We start from the raw sequence: 24,928 nt of genomic DNA, 5'->3' as shown, positions 1-24,928 counted from the left end.
CAGCCTTACACTTCTAACCCTGGCTGGCCCCTCTGACAGCATTTCCACATTCTCTCCGATGACTGGACATTGCCCAGGGATGCCCTCCAGAGGGCCCAGGCTTGCTGATCAGTTACCCCAAGGATAAACGTGCTTAGCTGCTTGGTTGGTACTGACCTGAGGCAGAACAAGAAACCAGAATAGTGTGCCTCTGTGGGAAAACATGGGGTGGAGGGGGACAGAGAGCCCTGCGCCTGGGGTCCAGATGGCAGAGCCAGCCACATCCCCCAGAGCAGGCCGGTGGTCCCCTCCAGCTCCCCCGAGCGTGACAGCATACCTTCTGTGCACCAGGTTCTTTTTACATTCCTGGTCCCAAAGCTGTAGAACCTCCTTTGTGCCCTTCTCAACCTAAGAGTTCCCACTCTTTCTGGGCCAAGAACTGGGGTGACTCCACTGTCTCTGGGCCACCCTGTCTTTGCTGGAACCAGGCATCCTGTACACACTTAGAGGGAAGATGTTTTGTCTAGGTTCTACACCTGCCTACAGACTCTGGGTGTGTGGCTTCAGTGCAGGCATGAGTGACCAGGCTTAGCTCATGGGCCAGCCAGGGTTTGTGGAAACCTCTGCCCCGTAGACACTCTGACCTTCCTTCTACAGAGAGTCAGGCAGCGCCACCAGGGAGGAGCTAAAATCTAGGGCACCGTTTCCTCCCCATCCTCCTCTTCACAAAGAATATAGACGTGTGTCTTGTCTGTCTTCAACCTACTTTCCTTGTTTTCTTTTTTCTATTTCTCATCCTTTCTGTGCTGCCTCTCCACCCAAGAGATCGCATAGCATCATGGAAAAAAGTCCCAGAAGGCCATCCTGGCTCCGCACCTAACTCACCGCGTGACACTGAGCTAGTCCCCAGCCCATTTTGGGGCCTCAGTTTCTGCACTTGGATAAACCAGATGCTCTCCAGGGTCTTTTTCCACTCTGCCACCCTACAGATTTTCATTTTATTTTGCTTTCTTGGGATCTTTTCCATCTGAGGGTACAGGAAGTGCCAGGACCTGTTTCAGTTTTTGAATCCTGCAAGCACATTCCAAGACTGGCCTGAAATTGCATGAGTAACATCACTCTAATTTTTTTTTTCTTTCAAAAGCACCTTACCAACCAACTGCAATGCTGTCCTGTTCCTTTTTACTCACAACCCTCTCTGCTCTCTGGTCCCCGCGCCCCCCCACCTCAGTGCTCTGTGCTGTATGCGTGTGCTCTGTTCTTGTATACTCAATAAAAGTGAAATAAATGTGTTTGATGCTGAACCACAAACTGCCTTGGTGCATCTCTTCTCTTTCTCTCTCTCCTCTCTCTTCTCCCCCCACCCCCTTTCCTTGACTACCAGTACAAGTTGGCATTTTGAGAAGGGCTAAAATTGAAGTGGAGAGATCCCAACCTAGAACATGTTCATACAACAAATATTTGCAGCTCTGACTGTGGTCCAGGTCTTGCATTAGGCTTTGCAGGTACAACAACAAGTAAGACAAAGTCCCTGCCCTCCAGAAACTCACAGGCTCGTGGAGGAAAAGGACAACAAAACAGGCAAGCAGTCAGAGACAATTCCTGAGTGATCAGCAACAGGAAGGAAATGCAGAGGGGACAGGGGTGGTCACTGAAGGAGACAAGCTTAAATAAGGTGGCCAGTTATGACCTCCCTGGGGAGGTTATTTTTGAGCTGAGTGAAGACAAATATCCAGTGAGGAGGAGAACTCGGGTGAAGGCATTCTAGGCAGAAGGGCCGATAAGCATCCAGGTCCCAGGACACAAAGGAGCTTGGTGTGTGGATGGACAGCATAATCCCACCTCCTTTTTCTGAAAGAAGAGCACCAGCATCTGGGTCTCTTCCTGCACACCCTTCCATCGGAGCCTGGTGGATAATGTAGACAGCAACCCCCAACTTCAGCCTCTGCCCACCATTTTCACAGATTTTGCCATATCCCTAAACATACTGCCTGTCTCATTGTTGACATCATTTTTCTTTAAATTGTCTCTGCAAAAGGAACCCCAAAACACAAATTTATTTTAAAAAGGAAACTATATTACTTCTGTAAATAGAAAACTAGTGTCACTTGCCAAAGAAAGGTCTTCATAAAAATAAATGCAGAAATATTAATATTAAAAACCCATAATCCATGTAAAACTTAAACTTGTCCCTTGGACTACGTGAGGCACAGGTACCAACACTTCCATTTTTATTCTACTAAGTGACTCACCCCAGACCACCTTTTTTTTTTTTTTAATTAAATGTACTGGGTGACACTGGTTAACAAGATGATATGGGTTTTAAGTGTACATTTCCATGATGTATGAGCTGTAAATTGTACTGTGTGCCAGACCATTTTTCTTTACTGTGAAAATCTCACAAGTGAGAACCATTGCTAATAATTTGGTGCACTTTATTCCAGACTTTGCACGTACATGTATTTTTTTCCAGAGTTGAAGTTACCTTGTACATAACATTCTAAATACTTTTAAAAACTTAAATTCTAAACATTTCCCTATAATTTCAAATACTAATTTATTTTATTGTTAAAGATAATTCATTAAATGATACAAAATGCTCTGCAGTGAAGAGCAGTTCTTCGGCCCTCTGCAGACTCCTGTCCACTGCCAGAGGTGTTTGTTTCCAGGAGCTTTGTGACTCCTTTCCTGAATTTTCTCAGTAGGTTTCCTTATCTGTCATCCTTGGGGTTCTTCAGTGGGTCTTGTTTTAAAAATATTGGGTCTCCACACACCTGGCTCTGGATCTGTCTCCCATAAATACAGGGTCAGCCTCTGTGCTGCTTGGGAATAACCTGAGGTGGCTTAATTTACATCAGTGCTTCTCAACACAAGGGGAGTTATTTTGCCCCCCAGGGAATATTTAGCAATGTCTGGAGACATTTTTGGTTGTCACAATTGAGAGGTGCTATTGGCATCTAGGGGGTGGAGGCCAGGGATGCTGCTAAAAATCCTACAATGCACAGGACAGGCCCCACAACAAAGAATCATCTTGTTCCAACTGGCAATGTTACCAAGGTTGGGAAACCTGACCTGAATGGACATGCAATCTATAAGGTCAGATTCCTGGGTCATAATTCAGTACCCTGGAGTCTCTGAGAAGGTGATGAGTTCAGTGAAACAGGAAGCTCTGAGACATACTATGGAGTTCAGCACCTAGGACTGGAAATAGGGAGGGGTGAGGAGGGAGCTGAGCTTCTTCATGCAGGAAATGGACTGACACAACAAGCTGAGATTGACACCCATGACTGTGACTGACAGAGGCCATCTCTGGTTAATTTTGCAGCAGCTCACTGTGATTAACCATGACTGCAGGGCCTGGTCTAGTCTGTAACCACTAAGAGATGAATTTTGACTGAGACAGATTGGTGTGTCCAGTGTCACTGAGGAAATGTGACAGACAAGCTAAGGAGCAGGAGCGCAGGGACAAGAACAGCCAATCAGACCTTGGTTTGCATCCTAGATCTGCCACTCTCTCGCAGTGTATCCTCTCTGAGTCTTGTTTTTTTCTTCTGCAAGTTGGGGATGCTGATACCTACTTATCAGGGTACTATAAGGTTTAGAAATCATATATGAATGGCCTACCCTATGGATTTTGGACTTACCTTGCCAGCTTAAGCCAATCATTGCAATAAATCCTCAATATATATCTCCTATTAATTCTACTTCCATGGTTGGACCCTGACTAGTACAACCACCCAGCACAGGGCAAGATCCCCAATGAGAAGTCCTTTATAATACCAACATGCTGTCATTAATTAAATGCATAATATATGTACTGCGCTGAGCCTTTGTACCTGGATTTGTGCTAGGTTCCAGGAAAACAGTAGAGAACAGGACAGGCAGGTTCCCACCCTCTGGCTAGACCTGTGCTGTGGGAGGACACTGGGTGATTATGGCTGTAGAGACTGAGGTGGTGACTATGCTACTGAGACTGGTTCTGTATGGGTTAGGGGCTGGGTTTCTGGGGTGCTCTCTTATGCCTGAGTGTAGTTTTAAGCTAAGACTGGGTGATAATGGGCCAGCTGTGTCACTCAGGTAGACACTGGCTGACCGGGGCAATGACTGAACATCTGATAGTGGCTACTAAGCAGCTATGACCTTGACCCCAGCTCCAGTGATCATAACTGATTGAGACCAACGGACCATGGCTGGTGGGTGCGTTTCTGGAACTGGATATAAAATGCACAGTTTGACAAAAGCTTCTAACCACAGGGTTCAGGAACTAAAACAAGGGGAGGAACCTGCAGGCGCGGACCGCTCCTCCCGCGACCTGGAGATCTGCGGGCCGTTTTTGCCGTTGCTCCTGTCCTGCGGCGAAACTTCCGGTGCGCTTCCGCGGCGCTTGAGCGGGGGCGAGACCGGAGCTGCTGAGCGCGGCCTGCCGGCCTGCTTCGGCTGCTCTGCTTTCGTTGTCTGTTTGGCGGGGCCCCCCCTCTTCCCAGCCTGGGGTCGCGGCGCCCGAAGTAGGGCGCCTCGCTGGGGTCTGTGGGCCGGTGGTGGGACCCCGGTGTCTCCAAAGGCCTGTGTCCCAGAGAAACCGCCACCAGAGACACCGCCCCCATACTTCCCGGGGTAACTTCGCCCTTTTCCTAACTTTAGAACTTGGGGACCGGAGACCGTGGCTGCGCCTGACCTGGTTCTTTCCGACTCTCGGTAACTTTTCTGGTAAGGTCTTTCCCCGAAAGGAGCTTTTGTTTCTCCACTACAAAATGAGTATCATGTTTATAGATGTTTATCAAGTGCCTAGTGTGTGCTAGAGGAGTAAAAATACTCAAATCTCGTGGAGGTGACAGCCCTCCGGTACACATGGGCAGAACTGCAGACTTGATAAGTGAAGTGAATAGGCAGAAGGCCCCGTGAGAGTGGATCACAAGAGGCCTGACCTAGGAAGCTTTACGAAGGAGAGAATATTGAGCTGAGATCAGAACAATGATTTGACAAGGAGGGGAGGGAAGAGTTTTCTAGCCGGAGGAGCCCTCACGTTTGAGGGTTGGAAAGAGGCCAGTGCGACTGGAGCAGAGAGCTTGTGTGGGGAGCATGGTGTGGAACAAGCTGGAGGAGTGGCCAGGAGCCAGACCATCATGCCTTGTAGGTCCAAGAGCCACATGGGAAACCACTCAGAGTTTAGTACGTGTGGGTGCCAACATGCTTAGAATGGCATTTTGAAAAAGTCATTCCAGCATTGGATGGAGAATGGATTGGAGGGGCAAGTGTTCCGAGTGAGGGATGTGGTAGCTTGGATTAAGGAGGTGGTGGAGAGAAGTGGGTGGATGTCACTGCATTCCAGGGCATCTTCTCTGTGTCAGGCCACATGCCAGCTGCTGAAGATATAATGAATAGAATCACAGGCTGATGGAATTAGAGCGAAAGGAATGTCATTATCAAGGAAGAGCACACAGATGCCACAAGGGAAAGTGGCTCAGTGATGAGCAATTTTTCTAAATGCAGTAGCTGTACGTTTAGCAAATATTTATAAAGTACCTTCTGAATTCAGGGTTGGAATAGAAAGATGAGGTATAAATTATTTAGAGCAGTGGCTTTCAGACTTTTTTTTTACCGTGACCTTCAGTAACAAATACATTTTATGTCATAACCAAGAGTATGTACAAACACAAAGCTTCAGAAAACAAGCATTATCTTTACCACTCCAGATAAATTTTTTTATTGTTCTTTTCATTTATTATTATTTATTATTATTATTATTTTATTCCTCACCTGAGGATTTTTTCTACTTATTATCAGGTAGAGTGAGAGAGAGGGAGAGAGAGAGAGAGACAGAGAGAAACATTGATGTGATAGAACCACATCAACTGGTTGTCTCCCACACGACCTGACCAGGGCCGGGGATGAACTGCAACCGAGGTATGTGCCCTTCACCAGAATTGGACCCGCGACTCATTGGTCTGCCGACCAACGCTCTAACCTCTGAGCCAGACCTGCCAGGACTCTGTTCTTTTCATTAAAAATAATTAATTCTAGCCCTGGCCAGTTTTGTTCAGTGGTTAGAGCATCAGCCTGCCAACCAATGGGTCATGGGTTTGCTTCCGGTCAAGGGCACATACCTTGGTTGCCGTTCATCCCCGGCCCTGGTCAGGATCGTGCAAGAGGCAGTCGATTTGTCCCTCTCACATCAATGTTTCTCTCTCCCTCCCTCACTCCCTCCCACTCTATCTGAAGATAAATAGAAAAATATCCTCAGGTGAGGATTAAAAAAAATTAATTCTGGTTGAGACTCTAAATTCTTAACCTATTATGAGTTGTGACTTTAAGTTTGAAAAATATGCTGATTTAAAGTGAGTCATTTGTAGTGTTGTGGGGTTAAGACAGTAAAATATGCCCTTAACATTTTTGGGAAAGGATTGGTCGTCTTTTCTTCACGGTTTTATTTTGTTTTGTTGGTGTAAAATACAAAGAGTAAAAAGAATTAAGCAGGCAACTGGTTCTTCTGTTTGTGAAACTTTAGGGTCTTGTGCGTATGTCTGGCTAGATTGGAAGTGCCTAGAGAGCCGTGACTGTCTTACTCTGGGATGTTTTATTTAGTACCCGGTAAAGATCCTGGCACAGTGCAGGCATCCAGTGATTATTTGTTGAATTGAATAGGTGTCTTGAGATTAGAAAGTTAGATAATTGTTTGGTTTAAATTAATAATGTTGGAACCATTGTTATAAATAAATACCACAGAGGCAGTGTCTGTCTGCCTATAGAAGTTTTACAGTATGTCTCCAAAGGTAGTTCAGAGGTAGGTCAAATAAGTGTTCTGAGCTCTTTCTCTTCTAAATACTGATCTAGGCCAGCCAAGCCACCTGCATCCATTCTGGGCGAGAGGTCTAGAGTTGCCACTGACCGTGGGCCCTTTGGGAAGTTGTTTCATTCCTTGGACTTTAGTTTTTTTTAATGTGTAAAAGGAGAGGGGTGAGATTTGTGGTTGAAAAGCTCTCCACTTCCCAAATCTGCAGTGAATTTTAAATGCGGAGCACCCACTTTCCACCTCTGCCCATTTCTGGGCTTTCCCTGAGGCTTACGGGAAACTGGTTTGTGCTTGATTCAATCATCCTCAATTCTTCTGGAGCTCTCTAGCAGTAGGTTTTAGGCAGAGTTATAGTTTAGAGTGGACCAGTCAGGCATTCTCTACTTTCCTCTTCTATTGTGAGAGAGAGATCCGAGAGCAGATCCTGAGTGGACAGTGGGAAGGCAGGTACCCGGGTTATAATTTGTGTGGCTTTGTATGTCCTTATGGCATCTTGAACATGTCACTTCTCTGATGTCTTTCCAGCTGTGAAGTGAGTATTCCTGCTCATTAAACTAAAATAAAAATTCTGTTCTCTCTAAATCTCACTTTTCTCATCTGTAAATGGATGCGGGGTTGTGGTGAGGATTAAGGGAGATAATTATATCAGGGGTTTGATTCAATATTTGGCACGTAGAGAATGCTCAGCAAATGAAGCATTCTTTCCCAAATTCTGACAAACTCTGATCGCTTTCTTTTTCAGCTGTTCCGAAAGATAAGAAGGATTCTCCTCTTGGTTACCCACCATTGGTCCCATGGCTGCCATGCAGATGGATCCTGAGCTTGCCAAGAGCCTCTTCTTTGAAGGGGCCACTGTAGTCATCCTGAATATGCCCAAGGGGACAGAGTTTGGAATTGACTATAACTCCTGGGAGGTGGGGCCCAAGTTCCGGGGTGTGAAGATGATTCCACCAGGCATCCACTTCCTCCACTACAGCTCCGTGGACAAGGCCAATCCCAGGGATGTGGGCCCTCGTATGGGCTTCTTCCTTAGCCTGCAGCAGCGGGAGCTGGTGGTCCTGCGCTGGAACTCGGTCCAGGAAGAGGTGGACCTCTCCCCAGCCCCAGAGGCTGAGGTGGAGACCATGAGGGCCAACCTCCAGGAGCTGGACCAGTTCCTGGGACCCTACCCATATGCCATGCTCAAGAAGTGGATCTCACTCACCAGCTTCATCAGTGAGGCCACAATGGAGAGGCTTCAGCCTGAGAGCCGGCAGATCTGTGCCTTCTCAGAGGTGCTGCCTGTGCTCTCCCTGAAGCATACCAAGGACCGGATGGAGCAGAATCTACCCCGCTGCGGCACTGAGTGCAAAAGCTACCAGGAAGGCCTGGCCCGGCTGCCTGAGATGAAGCCCAAAGCTGGGACAGAGATCCGCTTCTCAGAGCTGCCCACACAAATGTTCCCAGCAGGTGCCACACCAGCAGAGATAACCAGGCACAGCATGGACCTGAGCTATGCCCTGGAGACCGTGCTCAGCAAGCATTTCCCCAGCAGTCCCCAGGATGTGCTCGGTGAGGAGGAACAAGGCTCTTTGGGAGTGGGCCAAGGGGTGGGTATTAGATTAAGGGGTACATCTTGGGTTATCTAGTCTAGTGGTTCCTAAACCTGGTTAGGAGCCAGTCATGCCCAGTATACTCATTAAAGACACAGATGTTCAGGCCTTAACCCTGGAGATTGATTCAAGGGATCTGGTGTGGGGCCCCAGTGATTTATCTCTGTCTATTTATGTAATAAACAGGAACCCTAGGTGAACCTGATGCAGACAATCCTGTGTTTGGGAACCACTGACATGGCCCAGCCCCTCATCTTACAGATTGAGGTCCGTAGAGGGAAAGGATTTGACTAGGTGGTCAAAAGGAGACCAGAGCCGAGGGTTCCTGGTTCCCTGATCTCCCACTTGCCTCCTTGGTTTGCTCCTGACTCTCTCAAAGCATTGGTTTCTCTACTGGCTTAGACCAGGACAGTGACTTTTTAAAGTTATTATAGTTTTTATTTTTCTCTTATTACAAAAATATATTCATCATAGAAAAAACAAGCAATAAAATTCACTCTAGTTTCCACAACCTAGAAATAACCATTTTTTACATTTTGGTATATTTACTTCCCATCTTTTATAGATAGATAGATAGATAGATAGATAGATAGATAGATAGATAGATAGATATTTACTTCCCATCTTTTATAGATAGATTGATTGATTGATTGATTTTATTTCAGTCTTTTCCCTATATTAATTTCTATATTTCCTTTTAGTTTTTTTTTAGTTCAAATATATGTTTCTATGATGTATGGTGGTGGTGGTGTTTTTTTACAAAAAACAATTATGGTATATTATTTTGTAATCTACTTTAATACAAATATTTTTCTATGTCACTGAAACAGTCACTCCTCTTCTTTAGTGGCTGCTAAAGTTCCATGGTTATTGAACCAGCCCATTGCTGATGGACCTTTAAGATGTTCCTATTTTCCCTATTACAAGTGTTGTCTAGTGAACATCCTTGAGTGTATTTCTGCATATGTTTAGGGTTGAAATTGTTGGGTCAGAGCGTGCATGTTGTCAGAAGAAGGTGGCGCATCCTCACCAACTGCTGGAAGGCTGTTGCCTGTCACCTTTGACATGGCAATTTAGCAAAGACCTCTTCCACCTGGGTGGTTGGAGAATGACATCTTATTTCAATTTACAGTTGACCCTAAACAATACAGATTTGAACTGCATCCAGGAGTCCCTGGAGGCAGGGGGCCTACTGGCTGTGTTGATCTATGCTATTTTATATGGGAACGTGAGCATTCACAGATTTTGGTGTGGGGGCGGGTATCCTGACACCAGTCTTCTGTGGATACTGAGGGGCAATTAAGTTTTTGGGGAGTCAAAAGTTATATGCAGATTTTGACTGCACAGGATGTTGGCTCCTCAACCCCCGTGTTATTTAAGGATCAACTGTATTTTTTTTCAGTTACTAGTGATGGCAAACATCCATCACATTTTTAACTGCTATTTATATATTTTTTACAGTTGTCTAGGTATTTGCATATTTTTTTATTGGAAGATCAGTGAGAAATTTGGATATAGGGCCTTTTAAATCATTGGCTTAGCTGATAAAAAGGGACATTTTGTTCTTGCCATTGTGCTCAGTGGTTAGAGCATCAGCCTATGCACTGAAGAATCTTGGGTTCAATTCCCTATTAAGGGCAGGTACCTGAGTTGCAGGTTGATCCTCGACCCCAGTCCAGCACGTGACGGAGACAACCAGTTCATGTCTCTTAGATTAATGTTTCTCTCTCTTTCTTCCTCTCTTCCCCTCCCCCTCCCTCCCTTCCACTGTGTCTGAAGAAAAATTAATGGAAAAAAGATCCTTGGGTGAAGATTAACGGAAAAAAAGAGAGGGTGGGACATTTTAATGAATGTATCTTAATGCATTACACAGTATTTTTATTTAATAAGTAATACTTGAAATTTTGGCTTAAAAATGAACAGAAATCCTGTTTTTTACCTCTAAAATATTTCAGTTCTTTGTATCTTCATGACAGCTCTTTGAAATTATTTCTGATCTTATGATATAATTTTAGACTAGGCCAGAAATGCATGAATTTAAATAAATGCCCTAAATTCAGAGAACAAGCTCATGTTTTTACAAACCAATTGGGAAAAGCCAACTGAAGAAGCATATTATTAACCTCTATCACACAAAGAAAATTTGACTATACATGTATTTTGAAAATATCGATCAGATGTCCTACATATCTAGACCAGGTAGCTAGCTAGTCACAGGTGTTGAGTGCGTCTGTTGTTTTTATGGCCCACGGGTAGGTCCATGGAAGCCCTCATTAAATCTAAAGCCAGACAGAACAGCTCTGATCAGCAGTAGTGTATCTTGGTAACCAGAGACCCAGTTGCTTGCCCAAGGACAGTAGACTCTAGATATTCGGGTCTCTTTGTTTGAGACAGGCATCCAGTGGAAATGTGGGGATAATAACTAATATTTCTTGAATGCTACTTAGTGCCATACATTATTTTAAATGCTTTACATACATTATATTGATTAATTTAATCCTCACTATAACCTTTAATTAAGGAGATTGAAGCATAAACAGGTTAAGTAACTTGCCCAGGATCACAGCTGCTAAGTGATAGAACTGAGATTTGAACACAGGCAGTTTGGCTCCAGAGCCCAGGCTTTTTGCCACCAACCTGATCATAGAGATTAAATCACAGAGCCCTGTGATTAAACAATAAAAAATAATCTTGCTGGCAGGCTAACCCTGGAACAAGTCCCCCTGAATTTTCCTCGTCTGGGAGGTTCTAGAACTGTTCCCACCCAATAGAAAGTCTGTTTTATCTTTTAATTGTTCACATCCCCAAGTGTTAGATGCGTGACCTTGGGCAAGTCCCTTGACCTCGTCTATAAAATGAGGCAAATACCACCTTCCCCTGACCACCTTGTGGAGTTGGACTGAGGATTACATGGTGTAATACAGCATTTCCCTGAACCTGAAGCAGATCACCTGCATCAGAATTAGAGCTACAAACACTGAGGCCCCATCATCCGCCAGGATCTCTGCGGGTGAGGCTTGGGCAGCTTTATTTTTAGAACGCTCTCCTAGTAATTCTGTTAGACAGCCAGGTTTGGGATCCACTTGGCATAATATCCATGGGCACATTTTGCAAACTCTTTAAATGTCAGGCAGATACTAGGTGTGCCTGTTCTCTTGCAGTCTGATTTTATAGAAATCCAAATTTACAGCAGTTCAGCTAACTTTCATTAAGGACCTGCTTGGTGCAAGACTCCATGCTAGGCTCTGCAGGAGTGACAGGAGTGACAAGGCAAGTGCCATGCCTTGCTGAGGTCCAGTGGAATTGACAGCCTCACACAGTCAGCTGGCTCTCTCTTCCCTCAGGATCATTTCTCCTCTCTGTGCCTTTCAGGGGAACTTCAGTTTGCCTTTGTGTGCTTCCTGCTGGGGAATGTGTACGAGGCATTTGAGCACTGGAAGGGGCTCCTGAATCTCCTGTGCCGCTCAGAGGAAGCCATGGTGAAGTACCATACTCTCTACATCAACCTCATCTCCATCCTGTACCACCAGCTGGGCGAGATCCCTGCTGACTTCTTTGTGGACATTGTGTCCCAGAACAACTTCCTCACCAGCACCTTACAGGTGAGCAGTCTTTGGTACCCTCAGAAGGGGTTACCTTTTTGTTTCTTACTATTCTTTCATGACCCAAAGTTTTCTTAATTTTTATTTCTTAATATTGGACTGTTTCCTGGTTCTCTCTCTGACTCACTTCTAAGCTCCTTGATGCTAGAGACTCTCTGTACCACCCCCTCTCCTTCTTCCCCCCAGAGTGCCTAGCATGGAGTACTTGGAATTTGAATCACCTTCACCCCTTTGAGCCACTAAGCTCAAAGCACATTTTCTTTCCCCTTGTAGCCATAGCTGCAACCCAGTAGGACAGAGTTTGGAAGCTTGTTACTCCCAGGGAAACATCTGCAGCTCCTTAGATCTCATTTCAGCATTGAAGTAACTTTGATTTCCTGTGTCAAACAAAATGTGCCAGTTTTTGCAGAGATTCTCTGACAGAAAAAGTGAAATTTGCTTTTAACTTGGCAATTAAATTTTCATTATGAGTGGTAATTAGGGAAGAAGCTTCAAACAACTCACAGTCTTCATCCTGTGCTATTTCCTCCCTTTGCAAACAGATTAGCTTCCTTTATGTTCTTGGGACAGCCTCTGTCACTCACGTTTCGTGACTTTCTCAAGTATAGAAGAGGCAGAAGCTGCAAGCTGTCAGTTTCCGTATTTTCTATTCCATAGCTGCTTTCTTCTCCCTGTGTGTGAGACCCTCACAGGACCTGCTCCTCACAAAGTGGCTATTCACTGACCTCCCACTCCACATGGAGTGAGGGACAGAACAAACATTCATTAAGTGCCTGTTGAGTATCAGGCACCATGTCTATCATGCTACATTGGTTTCCTTATGTAATTTCTCTGGAGTGCTGTAGGCAGGGAGGATTGTTCCATTTTACAAATGAGAACACTGAGGCTCAGAGAGGTTAAGTCATTTATGCAAGGTCACACTGCTGGTAAGGGGCAGAGTCAGGATTTGTACTCAGGCCTGTGTCTTGGTTTCGGGCCAGTGCTTATGCCCGTGCATACTGAATACAGTGTAGCCCCCCTCCCTCGAAAGGATGTTTGATTGATAGTAGTGGAGACACCATCATGCCTGTTTCTCAGAAGTACAGAACACTTTTCTAAAACCAACATACTGTTGGAAGAGTTCCTGTGAACAGGCAGCTGACTTCAAACTGGCAGCTGGAGGACTTGTGCAGACCATGGGGATGAGTCAGTCAAGCTGATGGCTTGAGCCTGGTCTATTCCACTTCAGAAGCGTTATAAAGCTGCCCTTTTATTGGTTCTTAATGTAACAGAGAAATTAAATCCTTCATCCTTCCTCTTAGGGAAAATCCCCACCAAAGGTACTGAGTGTGGTTGCAGAGGAGTAGGAGGCATCAGCCTGCTAACTCACCTTGGCATTGGCTATGGCCGACAGGAATATGTGCCACCCTCATGATATGCGTTAATGTTATCTCACAAACATCAGAGGGCCACGCTGTGTTGCTGGCTGTTCTGACCATTGTCAGCACAACCAGCAGCTGAGCTCTAATTGCTGAGGCTTTGTTGCCAGCAATGATTTACGAAGCAGAAAGGGCCCAGCTGGATTGCTAGATGCCCAGGTGGGGTGTGCAAAGCTGATGGATGGAGGAATTCTGTCTTTGGACTTTTCACCAAGAAAATTTGATGTCGTTATTTGGAAAAATCCAGAACATGTGCCTTTAAAAAAATAAATCAACATATATTTGTGAGCATCTTTTATTTAAATACAACATTCTCCCAAAAGTGTTGCAGATTAGCCAGCGTTTCTGCCCTCAGATTTGTTCATGGCATTAGCAGGTATTTTCTTAGTACCTGCTGTATACAAGGCTTTGTTCTAAGACTAGAAGTATAGCTGTGAGCAAGACAGAGTCTCTGACTTTCAGCTTATATTTTGGTGGGAAAGTAAATAAATGAGTTAACAAAATAACTCCAGAAAGCGATAAGTGTTTTAAAAGGTAGTCCTGCCCTGGTACCATTTTCCTAACCCAGGCTTTTTGGTCTCATCTGAGCTGCATCAGCTTCCTGCCTGCCCTTGTCAGTCCATCTGTCTCCCACTCTGCCACCTGAGTTGCTGCTCTAAATGCACATCTGATCCTATTTCTCTGCAGCTCCCCATTGCCTAGAAAGTTAAAAGCCCAAGCATAGGTCATAAGGCCCACTGTTTTCTGACTCCTAACCTGTTCACTAGCTGCTCCTTACTCTCCCTGCTTTCCTCCATCAACTCCAGTGACAGCAGTCTCCTTGCAAGATTCCAGATGTCCTGTGCTGTTTCATGCCTTCTTTTTTTAAATATGTTCTTATTGATTTTTTTTTTTAGGGAGAGAGAAACATCGATGTAAGAGACAAACATCGATTGGCTGCCTTCTGCACACCCCCTACTGGGGATCAAGCCCAAAACTTGAGCATGTGCCCTGACGGGGAATCGAACCGGGACCTCGCAGTCCATGGGACAACACCCAGTCCACTGAGCCACACCAGCTGGGCTATGCCTTCTTTAAAAAAAAAAAAAAAAAATTGCGGTAAAAAAACACATAACATGAGGTCTGTCCTCTTAAAATTTAGTGTACAGAACAGTACTGTTAACTATAAGCACAGCAGAGCTCTAGAGCTTTTCATCTGGCGTGATGGATGGGAACATGGGTACAAAGTGTTAGGCCTTCTTAACTGTTGCACGCTTCTTTTAAATTATGTTTCTGTGCCCTAGCCAGTTTGGCTCAGCACTTGGAGTGTCAACCCACGAACCTAAAGGTCGAGGGTTAGATTCCTGGTCAAGGGCACATACCTGGGTTGCAGATTCGATCCCCGGCCCTGGTCAGGGTCTTACGGGCAGCAGCCAATCAATGTGTCTCTCTCACATTGATGTTTCTCTCTCCACCCCTCCCTCCTGCTCTGTCTAAAAAATTCAATGGAAAAAGTGTCCTTGGGTGAGGATTTACCAAAAAAAAAAAATTATGTTTTTATTATTGATTTTAGAGAGAGAGGAAGGGAGGAGAAGAGAGAGAAACATCAATTGGCTGCTACTGGGGATCAAGCCTGCAACCTGGGCATGTGCCCTGACCAGGAATCAAACCAGTGACCTCTCGGTGCATGGGTCAATGCTTAACCAACTGAGCCAACTAGCCAGGGCTGTTGTATGCCTTCTTTTTTTTTTTTTTTTTTTTTTTAATCCTCACCCGAGGATATTTTTCCATTTTTTGTACAGATAGAGTGGGAGGGAGGGAGAGGAAGGGAGAGACAGACAGAAACATCGACGTGAAGGGACACATCGAGTGGCTGCCACCCACACGACCAACCAGGGCCAGGGACAAACTGCAACCGAAGTACGTGCCCTTAGCGGGAACCGAACACGGGTCTCTCCGGACCGCAGGCCAACGCTCTAACCGCTGAGCCAAACTGGCCAGGGCTGTTGTATGCCTTCTTAACTGAACCTGACTTTCCCTCTGCCTGGTGTACTTGTTTATCCTACAAGATGCCCTCAAAGCACCCCACCCTGTGAAGCCACACCTGATCTCTCTCCTTTCCATACTGTCAGCCTATTTCGTACTTGTCACAACCATATCACACAGGCTGTGCTTGCTGAAATGTACATATTGTCTGCCTGACTGCCCCACTGCCCAAGAGCTTTCACCCAGAGCCTGTTTCTGTTCATCTGGCTACTTTGAACACCTAGTCAAGGCCTAGCACTTGTCTCACTTTGTGTTATTGGTTGTTTTTAGGTGACTAGAGTGTATAATTCCTCTGGCAATGTAAATAGATGACCCTAATATGATAGATGTAAACAATGAAGTCAGATCAAAAGGCATTAAGAGCACCAAAGAGAGATTGGTTAATTCAGACTGTGGTTGAGATTTGAGGGGACAGGATCAGGAATGGCTTTTTGCAAGGGGAGGTGGGTAGGAATGTGGCGTTTGACCATGAGCTTGAAGGATGACTGAGATTTCAACAGAGACAATATAGAGAAGGATATTACAAAACTTCTTTTTTAATGGAGAGTTACGTTGATGCCATCTTGGCAATGAGAATCCAGTCCCCCCATACAGAGGCACTCACTCTCACTAGGGGTGTTTATGACTGAATGAATCAGCCCATAAAAGCCTTCCTCAGCCAGCGCCTGCTTCCCCCCAGGTAGTCAAGTAAGGAGCTGGCTTTCTTACTTAAGAGCTTAAATGGCTACTACCTGTGGCGAGGGGCTGGTGTGTGTGTGTGTAAGCACTTGAAGGCAGCCCATTAGCTTGTATAAAACCAGCCACACAATGGCCTCTGCCGCTAGAGGCCCTTTTGAATAGATGCCACTGGTTTTTACAAATCCCATGGACTTAGCTTGAATAAAAATTATTTGTTTTATAAAAATAAATACAGTCTTTTCTTTTATTTAAAGCTACTTGAGTCACCACAATTTGTTTCAAACCAATGAAAGGATAATCTGAATTTAATAGTATGTTAGAAAGTGAGTTATGTACAAAATAAGGATTCTTGTTGCTGATTGCACAGCATTTAGGCATCTAGTCACATAATCTGTTTTTTAAAAAATGCTTTTAGTCACAATGGGACATATATGCATTCCAGCTTCATTTCTTGTGAGTATTCTAAATACCAGTGTCCATCTTTAATTTTTGAGAAAAAACATTAGCTCTGAAAATGAGGTCTATGGTATTTTTGTCATCATACCAGCTATGTTAAATTTCACCTACCTACTCCTACACCTCCTGCCTTCAGCTGTCTACTACTTTCATACACTAACTGTGCATTATTTCATTTACCCTCAAAACAATGCTCAGAATTAAGGCTATAATCCCATTTACATGTGAGGAAATAGGATCAGAAGGTCACATGATTTTGCCCACGCTCACCAGAGCTAGTAGATGGTGAGGCTGGGCTGATTCTAAAGCCTGTGGTGAGCTCTCATATGTTAGAACCCCACATGAAACACCCAGAATTCTTTACACTGAACCCCAGAATTATTCCCACTGCTTTTCACTTTCCTGGTTATCATTGTGAAGTGATAGTCTTGCTTTTAACACCACTTTCTTCTTCTGCAAGTAGAAATAAAATGTTCTGCCTCTGACTAGGTTTAGTCTAAGTTGAATAACCATTTGGGAATTGAAAAAATTAGGAAATTTCATCTTTTTTTCTCCAGCCAAAAAGTAGGATAAGACAGTGACTCAGCTACCTACCTACCTTGATATTTAAAATTTCTCAGGTGACCTGACTGAACTCTATTTAACTTGGGCTTAAAAGAAGGCTTTTACATTTCTGACTGAAGTAATTTATGATTTTACAGTACACAGACTTAGTGATAAAAAGTAGTAATGCCTTTTTTTTAAATCCTTACCTAAGGGTATTTTTTTCTATTTATCTTCAGATAGAGTGAGAGAGAGGAAGAGCAAGAGAGGGAGAGAGGGAGGGGGAGAGAGAGAGAGAGAAACATCGATGTGAGAGACACATGGTGGACTGGTTGCCTTCCACAACCCTGACCAGAGCAGAGGATGAACTGCAGCTGAGGTACATGCCCTTGCCCAGAATTGAACCTGCACCTCGTTGGTCTGCGGGCTGACGCTCTAACTGCTGAGCCAAACCAGCCACAGCCCCCCCCTTTTTTTTTCTAAAAGAAAAATACCCAGTGGGTGTGCTTTTAGTTTCAAATGCAGTTGTTTGTAAAATGTTATTATCCTATTTTAAAGTATTTTTGAAATATCCAGGATTAATCTTCCTATATTGAGATGATTCATTTCTCAGTGATGCTAAAAAATGTTTACTTGATTTTACTTTGATAAATTACCAGATCATTACAATTTCCTGAAGAAGGCATTAAATTAATCTAAAAATAAGAGAATCAAAGTAAATTATTGCTTGCAAAGTAGGTATTGTCTGAACATCTTTTCTGATTTGTGAGTTACAAACTTAAAATAATCAAGTTTGTAAACTATAGGGACAAAAATTAAAACAGATCAGTGAATGTCAGGGGTGAAGGATAAGGGAGGGTTTGACTACTAAGGGGCAGCACAGTGGAGTTTGTTAGAGTGATGGAACGATTCCGTATCCTGAGGGTGATGATATATGGTCCTTCAAACTCACAGAACTGGAAAAAGAAAAACTATGAGTATATATCTATCTTCATTATATCATATAGTGGTTACATAGGTATATACATTTGTTAAAACAGATCAAACACTTAAAATGGGTGAATTTAATTATATGTAAATTATAGCACAATAAAATTGATTTTTTTTTTTTAAGTTAAAAAGTCATCTGGGCTGTGCCCTGGATCCTGGAGGCCAGCAGAGGGGACAGTTCCAGAAGCCCCTGGGCTCCCCACAGGGCACAATGATAAAAACATGAAGGATGTATTAAGTCTGTATCTACATAAGAAGAACGTCTTGGTGAGGGAAAGGATTGAGATTTCCCTCCTTGGACTGGATCTTGCTCCGCGTTTATCACTGTTCTCATCTGTACAATGGGAATAGTGATTTCCTGTCCTACCTCCCAGATTTGTAGTAAAGATTAGATTGACAAATTCTTTAAAAAGGACAAAGCACTTTTCAAATTAGAAGAAGCCTTATGTTTCAGAGTGAAGGACTCTATTTACTTGCTTCTGGTTGATTTTACTACCAGGCGGCGTTTGAGAAATAGAGAAGGATGAGTGATGAGTCTGGGCCCAGCCAGTCCCCTCCTCTCACTGCTGGCTTCTGTCAAATGCAGGGTACTCCATACGCCTCATTATCCTTTCAGTGAGCGTCCTCTGGGCCTAACTCTGTGCCAGGTGATATGCTACGTGGGACACATAGATAATTTGGAGTCATTCCCGACTCTTTTTTTTTTTTTTTTGCATTCATCTTTAGCTAGAGTGGGAGGGAGAGAGGGAATAAGAGAGAAACATCAATGTGAGAGACATTGACTGGCTGCCACCCACATGACCCCACTGGGGCCAGGGACAAACTGCAACCGAGGTATGTGCCCTTAGCAGGAACTGAACCCCGGTCTTTCTGGACTGCAGGCCAACACTCTAACCACTGAGCCAAACTGGCCAGGGCTCATTCCCTACTCTTAAGGAGCACAGGTCACTGTGATGCGAGCACAGTGCGAGAACTGCCTAAGCGAAAGTTCAGGCACTGTGCTGGGGAACGAGTGGAGCAGTTCATTCCAGCTTGGGCTTTATAAGAGACGTGTCTCAAGGAGGTGACTTGTGAGGTGGTGGTATGCAGGGGCCTGGTAAATAAGCCACCTCCTCGCCAGGATGAGTCCCTTATTCTGTCCAGCACCATCACATAATTATTGAGCAATTATTTGGTGCCAGGCACTGTACAAAAGTGAACCAAAAATGGATTTTCATAGAGCCTATGGTCTTTAGTCTTTTGTTTGTTAAACATCTAATGGGTCATTTTTACATGTCAGACTCTGCCAGGAGTGAAATGCAGGTGTGAATAGGAGTCACTGCTTTGGAGTTGCTCCTCGTCTCTTGGGAGAGTTCAGCTGTAAATGGACCGTTACCTAATTGAGATTGAGGATGTGATTGAGGTAACCTGGGCTCTGGGGAGCATAGAGGAGCACCTGTTCCATCCTTGGTCTGGGAAGACACCCTAAAGGAGGTGATGTGTGAGCTGAGCCCGAGTTACTAGTAGAAATGAGCTAGGTGTAGGAGGAGAAAATGGAGGTGGAAGGGCATTGTAAGTGGAAGAAAAGCATATGTGTGTAGTGGCACAGAGAGGCAGTAGAGCATGTTTGGACCACTGTTCAGTGTGGTTGGAAAGGAAAGCTGTGTAGAGAATGGTGTAATTTACCAAGGAGAGGAGCAGGAAGAGGCTTTGATAATTCAGCTACCAGGTTCCCTCGGGGGGCAGACTCATGGGTGTGTGGGGCCTCCAGAGCTAATGCTGTTTGGAACAAGCTTCTCTGCTTCCCATACCAGGCCCCTCCCCAGATTTCAGCTGGGCTCCATATTCAGCACTCCATGGCAAGCTCCATTAGCTGCCTACAGACAGGCCGCCAGCTTCCCCACTGCCCTCTCGCCACCAAGCTCACACAGCCCCTCTAATTAGTTATTGATCTGGTACTTTGTTGTGGCTATGCTTCCCGCGCCTCCATTTAGTCGATTCTCAAGTTAATGAAACCAAATTCTGTAAACCCCCCCCTTCTGCTTCCACCTGCCCCGCCCCAATAGAACTTTTGTCCCTGCTACCGCTCCAACAAAATGGCTCTAAAGAAAGACCACTGAAATGAGAGGTAGTGGAGAGCAGGTGGAAGGGGTGTTGTTCAAGGAATCAGCTGCAGAGCATGCCTGTTACCGTTGTCAGGTCAAGGCCCTGGAGCCCAGAGTCCTTCCATGGTGGTCTGTGGGCCAGCTGCTGCACAAGGGTAATGGGGATCAGAGATCTTCCCCCCTCATGCTCCTGTCTGTGGGGTAGTCCTTCAGGGAGCCAATGGGTAGTCTGGGAAAAGTAGCTTCTTCCTTTCTGCGTGGCTTTGATCCAGTCATGTAATTTCTCTCAGCCTCCATTTCTGAAAACTAGGCATTCGAGTGTATCTTCCCAGGGCATTTTGAGGATCCACTGGGATACTCTTTGAAACTTCTTTGAAAAGAGTAAAATAGTATGAGGAGTAATGGGTTTGCTGTTATTCTTAGAAGGGGTTGGGCTCTAGAGCAACCTGGAATGGAGTTGCAAATGTAGAGAAAATTACTATTCTGCCCCCTGCCCATGTTTATATTAGATAAAACTGAATTTAAAAGAACATCAAAACAGGGACTTACTATCCAGAATATATAAAGAATTCTGATAACTCAACAATAACAACAACAAAAAAGTAACCTGATTAGAAATGGGCAAAGGGCTGGAATATACATTTCTCCAAAGAATATATACAAATGGCCAAATAAATACATGAAAAGATGTTCAGCATCACTAATCATTAGAGAAATGCAAATCAAAACCACAATGAGACCACTTCACCACAATTGTGATGGCTACTATCCAAGAAAAAGCAGAAAATAAAAGATGTTGGCAAGGTTGCGGAGATATTGCAACCCTTGTTCATTGCTGATGGGAATGTAAAATGGCACAGCCACTGTGGAAGACAATACAATGATCCTCAAAACATTGAACAGAATTTTCTTATGATCCAGAAACTCCACGTCTGGGTATACACCCCCAAAATTTGAAAGCAGGGACTCTAAGAGATATTTTTATACCCATGTTCATAGCATTATTTACAATAGCCAAAAGGCCATTTACAACCCAAATGGCCATTGACAGATGAATGGGAAACAAAATGTGGTGTAGACATCCAACAGAATATCATTCAGCCTCAAGAAGGAGATTCTGACACAGGCTACAACACGCACAACCTTGAGGACATTATGCTATGTGAAATAAGCCAGCCATGAGAGGCTAAGTACTGTATGGTTCCACTTCTGTGAGGTACCTAGAAGATTCAGATTCTGAGACAGGAAGTAGAGTGGTGGCTGCCAGGGGCTGGGAGAGGGGAATAGGGAATTGTTAATGGGTACAGTTTCATTTAGGAAAGATGGAAAAAGTTCAAGGGATGGGTGATGGTGATGGTTGTATAACTGCGTGAATGTACTTAATGCCACTGTACTGCACACTGAAAAATGGTTAAAATTGTAAATGTTTTGTTATGTATATTTAACAGTTTTTTAAATGATAATGTAAAAATGGTAGATTTATATTTTATGTTATTACAATTTTAGAAAAAGAACATCAAAGACAGCTTTTAAGGGGAATAGAGGCAGCCTGTGGCACATTTATTTTAGAGGAGCAATTTAGCCTTGTTGGTTTAGGGACTGTCACTTTATGGGATCCAGGGGCTTATAAGCCCCCCAAAACCTTTTAGTACCAGCTGGTTGTACCTACTACCTCTTCCTCTGGGTTACTACCCAGCTGCCCAGTGGATCTCCCCAGGGGCAGGGCCAGAGTGATGGCCTTACCCTCAGTGGGGCTTCTCTGCCCAAGATAGTAATTTTCCATTCTGGTCCTGCCTCAGCCTCTCAGCTGGGTTTGGACCTTCCTTCTTGGTTTGGGGGAGCACAGCAGGTGCCCTGGGCCTGTGCCGCCAGCAGCTGATCTCCCCGCCCCAGAGAGCTGAGCACTGTGAGGAAATTTCCACAGCTTTCTCGGCTCTCTGTGTGTTCTCAGGAGTGACTTATCCTCTGTTCTCTGTAGGTTTTCTTTTCCTCTGCCTGCAGCATTGCTGTAAATGCCACCCTGAGGCAGAAAGCTGCAAAGTTCCAAGCTCACTTGACCAAGAAGTTTCGGTGGGACTTTGCAGCGGAGCCTGAGGATTGTGCCCCGGTGGTGGTGGAGCTCCCCGACGGCGTGGAGACTGGCTAACTGGAGGTGCCCTCAGCCAGGGAAGACTCCTCCCCACACAGCTGCAGTCCTGCCCTCTCCACTGACCCTTCCACACACCAGGTTCTGCAGAGATGGAGCCAGAATTTCTTCTTTTACCAATAAATATGTTCCCTCAGTGCCCAAGAGGCTGTACCGTCCTAAAGGCACATTTGTGGGCTCCCCATCAGCCTGGCCGTGGTGCCGACCTGACTGAGTTCCAGATGGGCTCTTCAGAAGCTCTTGGAAGAGACCTGCCTCAGCAGCAACCTACCTCCTTCCGAATGAGAACAAATCAAGCCAAAAGCCCAAGAGAACTGATCACTTATTCCACAGGATGTTAGAAAATCAGAAACCCTGGACTGCCATGGGCTCTGAGATGTCAGTTGGTGACTTTTAACTTAAGCAGAGGGCAGTAGGTAGATGAGCCAGGATTTCTACCTGCCTCTTGTTGAATGGGAATGCATCACAGAAAACATGGGCGTGTGACCGCTCAGGAGCCCCAGACGGGAGGGCGTAGCACAGAAGACAGCTGGGCTGTATCAGCTTTTGCTTTTGCATCTAAGTTTCTTTCTCCAGTCCAGAGGTCCCAGTGGGTAAGCTTCCCAAGATTGTTGTGGCCCCTGACCTCAGGAGCCTTGCTCGTTCCATACCTCTCCCATGTGTTCTATTCTGAGACCTCAGACCCAGAAGTGGGACTTGGCAACCCTCCTGTATGGCCCCATTTTTCACCAGAGCCACCACAACTGTTTCTGATGACCTGGAGATTCAATAAGAGAAAGATTCTTGGCTCTGTTGGAGTTCTGTGCCTTTATTCAGAACTCGAGATGACTGGTCAGCCTGGATCTTTTCAGTCCTACCGCGGAGTTCTCAGCCACAAGAGTGATGATGCTCGGGTTTCCTGGGAGTCCCGAGGGCATGCCCATCATGCACCCAGGCCCCCATCCAACTGCAAGCTGTTGTACTATGATCAGAGTCCCTGTGCTGTTCTTTTCCAAGGCTGCAGCTCACACCAGGCCTCTTAAATGAGAATTCCTGCTGGTTAAGACTTTTGGTTCCACTTGTTTCCTTGGAGATGTTTTTCCAAGAATGTAATGTACATTAAAGTCTTTGAATTGAAACTAAATCCTCATATGTGAGTCTCTTTTGCAGTTAATCTGCCCAGATCCCAGAGCAGGCAGGCCACTGTCCATAGACACACACCTCCTCCCTACTAGGCACCAGGATGCACTCGCCCAACCTCTGCGGTCTTGGAGGAGGCAAGCAGCCAGCATTGCCTCCTGTTACCAATAGGGCTTCTGAGAACAGGCACACCTGGCAGGATTGAGGGGCCCTGCATCTTATAAGAAGTTTCACCTTGTGTGAATTTGCTATTCTTTTCCTCCCCAAAGCCCACTCATCAGAACTACCTGGCAAGCTTGTTAAAAGTGTAGATTCTGAAAGAATGAAGTCCTGATCTAGGCCACACCATGGATGAACTTTGGAAATACTGTGCTGAGAGAAGCCAGACGTAAAAGGACACATGCTATATGATGCCATTCATTTGAATTGTCCAGAGTGCACAGATCCATACAGACAGATTAGTGGTTGTCAGGAAAGGGAGGGAGAATGGGAGTGATGCAAATGAGTACGGGGTTTCTTTTTGGGGTGATGAAAGATTGTAGAATTAGGGGTGATGGTTGCACAGCCTTATGAATATAGTTAAAATCTCTGAAAATGTACACTTTAAAGTGATGAATTTAATGGTGTGTACATTACATTTCATTAACAATTTTTAAAAGTGCAGATTCACAAGTCCAACCCTGCAGGGATTGAGAGGCAGTGAATGTGGATATGGCCTGGGTTCTGAGGTACCCTCAGTTTTGAGTAACTACCTAGAAGTGACAGCATTACAATTGAGTACCCAGAGCTCCTTTGGGACAGAATTTGTCTCCCACTGGCATGGTCAGGGCAGCACCTAGAAGTTGGGTCATGTGACTTTGTTCTCCAAGCTTATTGATCTTAGGTCTACACAGACCACCCCCACCGGCACCACACACAAGCAGGGGTGAAGAAACAGTCGCTACTATTTACTAAGTGTTCTGTTCTCATACTTCACTTAATCTCACCACAATGTGTGCTAAGTACTGTTACTGTCCTGCTGATATGAAAATGGGCTCAGAGCTTCTGCCATTTTGCCAGGGTCCCACAACAGGCAAAAACTGAGGACAAGAGTCAAGCCCAGGCTATTGGTGTCCACAGCCCATGCTCAGCCACCACCTGCACCGCTGTGACTTACTCCCCAGTCCAGTCCCTGCTTCCCCAGATCTAGCCTTGGCCCTGTCGACAGCCGGCTGTGTGACCTGTGGCAAGCCATGTACCTTCCCTGGGCCTTAGTCTGTTTCTGTATAAAATTAGAGAGTTTGCCTGGGTTTGGGGTTTCTGGCATAGATTCTCCAGGCTCCCTCGGGTATTTAAAAGTGGACCCTTGTGTTATTTTAAGTGTTTTCAGAAGGGAAACTACGTCTACATGGGATAATATGGCTGGGCTGTCAAAAAGGTCTCTTGATTGGGGCTGGAGTGACGTCCACCCTGTGTCTTCTGCTCGTCCCAGCTGGCGGTCTGCTCCATGTCTTTGATGAATAAAAA

At 45.0% G+C, this 24,928-nt stretch overlaps 1 protein-coding gene across 1 annotated transcript; it reads left to right on the top strand.

The window, feature by feature from the left end:
- The first annotated feature begins 4,384 nt into the window (after positions 1-4,384).
- On the top strand, positions 4,385-23,367 carry AAR2 (AAR2 splicing factor). The gene is made up of 4 exons (XM_036245810.1): positions 4,385-4,686; positions 7,512-8,320; positions 11,734-11,963; positions 22,136-23,367. The coding sequence occupies exons 2-4, from the start codon at positions 7,564-7,566 to the stop codon at positions 22,301-22,303; spliced, it is 1,155 nt and encodes a 384-aa protein (XP_036101703.1). The 5' UTR covers positions 4,385-4,686; positions 7,512-7,563; the 3' UTR covers positions 22,304-23,367.
- The last annotated feature ends 1,561 nt before the right edge of the window (positions 23,368-24,928 follow it).

The sequence above is a fragment of the Molossus molossus genome, unplaced genomic scaffold (genome assembly GCF_014108415.1).
Source record: "Molossus molossus isolate mMolMol1 unplaced genomic scaffold, mMolMol1.p scaffold_m16_p_6, whole genome shotgun sequence".
NCBI lineage: Eukaryota > Metazoa > Chordata > Mammalia > Chiroptera > Molossidae > Molossus > Molossus molossus.
Note: the sequence above shows the minus strand (reverse complement) of the source record. Positions and strands in the feature narration are given on the sequence as shown.

Bases quoted from the DNA above. Each gene is read 5' to 3' on its own strand.
- AAR2 (XM_036245810.1), top strand. From the start codon at position 7,564: ATGGCTGCCATGCAGATGGATCCTGAGCTTGCCAAGAGCCTCTTCTTT. The intron at 8,321-11,733 runs GTGAGGAGGAAC...TGTGCCTTTCAG, and splicing joins CAGTCCCCAGGATGTGCTCG to GGGAACTTCAGTTTGCCTTT. The intron at 11,964-22,135 runs GTGAGCAGTCTT...TGTTCTCTGTAG, and splicing joins TCCTCACCAGCACCTTACAG to GTTTTCTTTTCCTCTGCCTG.